Below are 6,319 nucleotides of genomic sequence, written 5' to 3' on the forward strand. Positions count from 1 at the left end.
TACAGTTAATGTTCACGGTGCTGAATAAGACTGACAAGCAATACCTCATGGACCCCCTAAAGGCTTACAATCACTGCTTGACCATTGACCATGTGTATTTGTGATATACAGTGGTGTACTGATGCAAAGGAAGTTATTTAACCCCTTTAGCCCTATCAGCCTGCCCGCGGGCCAAAAAAATTATATTAATATTCATCTACTATAAAAATATAATAAATCAGGACAATGAATGTTTTTTTCAACTTTTGCTCAAAGTTTAGACCCTAATGTTAATAAAAGTACATCAAAAGTGTATTTTAGTGCAAACTTTAATGTTCAAACATGATTTTTAATCTTGTGGGGTGAAATATACGCTATTAAAAATCTCCGACACGAACAATTTATGCATATCATCGTCAATCCAGCCAAAAAACAACAGGCGAGGATAAAAAAAATTCCAATTTCTCTTTTAGTTTGTTACAGTTTACTCAGGCACAGTAATAGATACAATATTTTAGACAATGGGAATAGATTCTGTAGGTCTCTAAATGTCCATAGACACCAAGAACATCCATATGAACCTTATTATTGTGAAGTAATTCTTCATTTACTTTGGGTATGTCTTTTTAGGCGTTTTTCCCCTGAAAATATGGTCAGGGTTTAACAGGTTAATTACTCCTGTGTGTATGTTGGCTTGATTATGCAATTCCAGCTGGAAGCCTCTATGTGAAAAACTCCACGGTCTGTAGCCAAGAGACAGACCCACAAAAAGGAGGGTGGGGGGTGGAATTGTATCTGATATTCTTTAACACCGAAGACGAGTGTTGAAGTAAAAGTAGAAGGAGCAAGAAATAAAAGACAAAACTTGCTGGTGCTTTTTGAGAACCACTCGCAGTCTATAATGTCTGATAGTTTCAAAGGAAGTGATCAGACAAACAAAACACAGCAGCATCATTGTATTTCTATGGTCTGATATATATTAGACGTAAACTGTTACGTAAAAAAAAAAAAATCCCAGGAAGAATAGCTGCTGCAGTGAGGCAAAAGCAAAGGGAAATACTGACTGACTGATTGACTAATTAACAGCACAATAACACAGTTTGCTCCATTTTCAGACTGTCTTTTGTATCATTAAAAACATCATTATGTCATGCATAAATCAACTGAATAACAAAATAGATAAGTGGCAGGTTGATCAATAATGAAGACATTGTGAAACTGCAAAACTTGTGAGGTATCTTTAATGCAGCACAGAGAGTGGCTGCTTTGTCTAGCAACATGTTTGGCTTCAACCCAATGAACAAAATGTTTTATGTTTAAGAACATCTTTATAGTGTTCACATAATCCTATGAGCAGGAGGACTTACATAAGCCTTTACATGTCCTCAGACGACACAAAGCCGAACTGTTCTAATGTGACTATGGAGGCCACATCCCCCCCGTCTCTCCACCTCCAATTCATGTGTATAAAAGTGGAGAGAACTTAACGTTCTTCACTGCACTTACTTTCTTTCTGCTGAGGTCTGACTGGTGCACGGCATTCAAGCCTGTAAGTATAATGCATGTATATTGACAGAAGGAGTTTAGTGCAGGGATCCTGTTGTGTTTTGTTCAATCTGTGATGTTGAATGTAAGATTAGTATGAGGCTCACTGTGGATAAAAACTGAACTCAGTTTGTGAAATGACTCCAGACAACTGTGCTGCAAAAGTTATAGTTGCCTGTGTTCTGGGCTGCAGATAGACAAACAGGAATGTGATTTTCTGTATTTTTCAGAATCATGAGCAGGAACTTTTTGTCCAAAAATGATGAACTCCGCAGGGGTGACTACCTGGTTTCAAACAATGGGGAGTGGAAGGCTGTCTTCCAGGTAATTCTAAGAGTATGCACATGCAACAAGTTTACTGAAATTCATGATAGTTGCATTCATTGTGGGCACACTCACAGTAGTGGATAAAATTTGGAAATTCACATTATGTAAAAAAGTATATCTTTAACCCATAAAGAATCAGACATCCTCAAACGACCAAAACCATCAAATGATGTAAATGGTTTAATACCTGTTGATCCACTAATCCTATCAATCCATGTAAATGACTGGTTTAAAATGCAGTTTGGATGTTCAGAGGCTCCGTAGTGAACATGGAAACACTGTAATCTTTTACAACATTGATTCACCAGTAAAACCCATGGAGTTTCAAAAATGAGAGTGGATGGATCGGTTTGTGTTCACTTAATGATAGATTTGACTAAAAAAGTCACTTTTTCCTCAGTTTTTTCTGGTTTGATATAATAACTCTGTGTTTTCATGAACATTTAATTTAAATATAGGAAATTACACATAGGAAAATAAATGATGTACAGTGAAAAATGGAAAATACAGACGATAATATTATAATAAATGGTGATAAATCACTTAAAAAAGGTCAACTAGAGAGAAAAAATCATTTGGGAACTGACACAAAAGTAGCACTAGGTCTTTATGGGTTAAATTGTTAATTGTGAAGTATTTATTTTCATCTGCAGGAGGATGGCAACTTTGTCATCTACGGCTGGAAGCCAGTGTGGGCTTCAGACACTGATGGATCAGATGCAATCCGTCTGTGCATGCAGGCCGACTGCAACCTGGTCATGTACAACAAGAAAGACGAACCCAAGTGGCACACGAACACCGCCTCATCCAGCTGCAACATGTGCCGTCTTACCCTGACCAATGAGGGTAAACTGACGGTGGAGAGAGAATGTGCAGGTCTTTGGGACTCCAGTCAAAGCCGTGGCATGAAATAAAATCATTACACAAAGCCCTTGAGTAAAAGCTCTGCATGCTCTTTGAATGTCAATGCAACCCAGACTCAAATAAAGCAACCATTTTTCACAAAGCACAAGTGTCTTTTTCTCTCTTTTGTATGACGTTATCCTTGAGGGTAGATTTAAATGAGCCTGTCTCTGAGTTTTTTTTAACCCTTTCATGCATACTGGTCACTACAGTGGACAGTTATTCTACAGCTGTTCTCTTGTAGGTTCATGGATTTTGTTGTTTTAGTTTCATATCAGCCAACACAGTGGACACTTATGCACCATCCCATACACTGACATTGAAAACATTACTGTAATTGTACTGTTCTTGATAAACCTGATCTAACATGTTCGAGTGTAAATCAATTCCTTGTTATTGTTATTAGAGTGTAATTAACAACAAAAGGTTTTTTTTTTTTTTTAGGCATTTTATGTCCATGAAGTGAGTCATGACTAGTATTATAGTACACTACAAACAAAAAGTTAAGGATATTTCTTTTCTTTTTTTTTTTGTCATTTTTGCCATTTGTAAATAAAACTGTCTGGTCATTAAAAAAATGTGTTTCAATTCAATTCACACACAAAAAAGTAAAAAGCATTGTGCAAGAAACCCAACTAGAAAAAAAATAGCCCAAAAATTAAAATTACCCATAACTTTCTGTTTGTAGTGTGTGTTAAAATGTGAGAAAACATCAAATTAGCAGCATTTAATATTTTTTATTTCATAGTTTTCACACAGTATATCAGTAAGTACATGTTTCTTTGCTTTAAAAATGAAACACATGGTGTCCAGCTGAGTGGACATTTTTGCAACTTTATGAAAAAAAGCTTTGTAAAAAAAAAAAAAAAAAAATGAATCGAATTGTTTTTTTAATGCCCAAAGAGGAATAAAGAAAAAAATCTTGATTAATGTTCACATAATTCATGCATGAAAGGGTTAAAGGTCACAATAATCAAAATCTTATATTACATTTAGCAAGTGAATGCAGCAGTGCAGCGTTAGGTAATAGTAGGCTGGACTTGGCTGAGTATCTAAAGATTCATTCTCTTCCCTTCAGTTGACAAGTTGCAGCTCCTTGGATTCTTGCCTTCTCCCTCCTAAGTGACTAGTTTTTATGCTGGGGAGCATTGACTTTTGGGAGAAGATGTTAGTCTATATTTTATAAGTAGTGACATAAAAACTGTTGAAAATGTAAACGGCGATTAATATACAGTATTAATACCCAGGCGTTCCTGCAGAGTGAAAATTGTGAGGTACACAGGAAGCGCAAGGATGAGGTGGGGGGCACAAAAAAACATTATCAATATCTAAACTTTCATAAATAAAGTATTTATTTCAGACAAAGATAATGTAGCTTTATCTAATGGCCCAGTGTGCAGCCAGGCTCGGGTCCCAGCTGGATTCCCTGTGTGGTCAGGCTGAAATACCTCTGTTATAACTAAACTAATGTATTTCAGTTTAAAGAAAACCGGGCAATTCATGTTGGGTTAAGTTTATATTAAAAGGATGCATTATTTATTTGTTTTCAGATATTTCAGTTGATTGTCAGTAGTAAAGACAGTCATAATTAACTTGATAATTATTAAGAGAAAATGCTTTAATTTCAGTAATTTCAGGTAGGGCTTTTATTTTGAAGTCTGTCAAAACAGGAAGTAGGGTAAACGTCCCTATTAAGCCCACGTAACATACAAGTCCACTTGTGACTTCTAAGTACAAAAACAAAAAAAACAAAAGCTACATCACCATTTTTGCTGGTTCATATTTTTTCTAATGAAGCTGCTTGTTTCATAAATCATACCTTTTACTTTAAGCTAATCAGATTTGTCAATAGGCACTTTTCCACCAAAAGCCCAGGAACTTCATTACCAGGAACTTTATTACCAGGAACTTATTTGGGGTAAAAAAGTTCCTGATAATTGTGTTTCCACCGCACCCCAAAGTTCAGGGTAATTTATTCAGATCAGGTTGATGATGTATGAGGGAGCAGTAACAGAACCTGTAGTCCAGTTCATGTCCATTCACAAACTAACCTCTAGCACAATAAAATGACACAGTACTGTAAGTGGATGGGTTGGGTTTAACATTTTACTGGTTGCTGAATCACTTAATCCATCTGGAAAACATTTTAAATGAAGTTAACCATCATTACATATCCTTAATCATTATTTAAAAATGGTAGAACATGTATTTTCAACTTCTCATTCCTTAAACTAAATCACATCTAAATTTATGTGTGATGGATGGTTCTGTTTCATTTCTATTGTTTTACAGATATAGTCCAGGTTCAACCCTAAAGTCAGACAGATTTACTCAAATGCCTGCATTTAATTCGACTGCATATTACTGATTAAAGCACTTATACTCATATTTTGATGCCTTGTAAATGAACAGACAGTATTAGGTTCGATTTTTTTTTTCTTTTTCATTTGAAACAAAAGGTGCAAAAAAACAAGGTGCCTTGAGATTAAAAGGGAAATAAACATGTGTGAAAGGTTCAGGCTTTTGGACCAGGGTCTGGACCAGCTGGTCCTGGACAGCCGGTCTGGAACTCCACGGTCCTGGTCCCTTTTTCGCTTTCCTACAGGAAATTAAAAAAAATGCTAAAATGAATAACAGAACACATGATGACAGATTCCTACCAGTGTGATGTGACATGTGACCTGTCTGACCTGGGCCGTTGTAAACAGCAGTAGATGATGGACCAGCGTACAAACAGGCGAGTCCGTCCGGTCCATTTCAGGTGGAAATCACAATACATAAAGAATAAATTGGTGTTCAGCTCACGGCGACAACGCGAATACATCCATTTCTCTGATTTAGGTTAGTGTCAGACTGTTGACCAGTTAGTATTAGGTTAACCGGACTTCACCTTTGACTAAACAGCTGATGTTCCGCTGACTACTGTTGCAGCATGGAACCAACTAAACAGTGAATATTTCTGTCACATACACACCATTGGTTTGTTCGACAGTCGGCTCCACTGCGACCGATGTGGTCCTTCAGCAGTAGGGATGAGATCTCACTGTGACCTGCGGCTGCGGCACCGGTGCCTGAGGTGCCACTGCACTGTAAGCCTGGAATTTGTATTTACTAAAATTCTTTGATTACAATGTACTTAAATGATTTGAGCTTTATGACATTACTATAAAACATTAAGTATATTCTACTAATTTGTATTTTGAATATCAAAATAAATAAGTGGAAGGTTGATCAATAATGAAGACATTGTGAAACTGCAAAACTTGTGAGGTATCCTTAATGCAGCACAGAGAGTGGCTGCTTTGTGGAGCAACATGTTTGGCTTCAACCCAATGAACAAAATGTTTTATGTTTAAGAACATCTTTATAGTGTTCACATAATCCTATGAGCAGGAGGACTTACATAAGCCTTTACATGTCCTCAGACGACACAAAGCCGAACTGTTCTAATGTGACTATGGAGGCCACATCCCCCCGTCTCTCCACCTCCAATTCATGTGTATAAAAGTGGAGAGAACTTAACGTTCTTCACTGCACTTATTTTTTTTCTGCTGAGGTCTGACTG

General features: G+C 36.7%; 1 protein-coding gene across 1 annotated transcript; it reads left to right on the forward strand.

Moving 5' to 3' along the window:
* The first annotated feature begins 1,388 nt into the window (after positions 1–1,388).
* Positions 1,389–2,860, forward strand: LOC115410879 (mannose-specific lectin-like). Its single transcript, XM_030122702.1, has 3 exons — positions 1,389–1,528; positions 1,755–1,848; positions 2,505–2,860. The coding sequence occupies exons 2-3, from the start codon at positions 1,759–1,761 to the stop codon at positions 2,763–2,765; spliced, it is 351 nt and encodes a 116-aa protein (XP_029978562.1). The 5' UTR covers positions 1,389–1,528; positions 1,755–1,758; the 3' UTR covers positions 2,766–2,860.
* The last annotated feature ends 3,459 nt before the right edge of the window (positions 2,861–6,319 follow it).

Source organism: Sphaeramia orbicularis, chromosome 20 (genome assembly GCF_902148855.1).
Source record: "Sphaeramia orbicularis chromosome 20, fSphaOr1.1, whole genome shotgun sequence".
Classification (NCBI taxonomy): domain Eukaryota; kingdom Metazoa; phylum Chordata; class Actinopteri; order Kurtiformes; family Apogonidae; genus Sphaeramia; species Sphaeramia orbicularis.

Excerpts from the sequence above, each read along its gene's own strand:
- LOC115410879 (XM_030122702.1), top strand. The coding sequence starts at position 1,759 with ATGAGCAGGAACTTTTTGTCCAAAAATGATGAACTCCGCAGGGGTGAC. Across the intron at positions 1,849-2,504 it reads AGTGGAAGGCTGTCTTCCAG|GAGGATGGCAACTTTGTCAT; the intron begins GTAATTCTAAGA and ends TTTCATCTGCAG.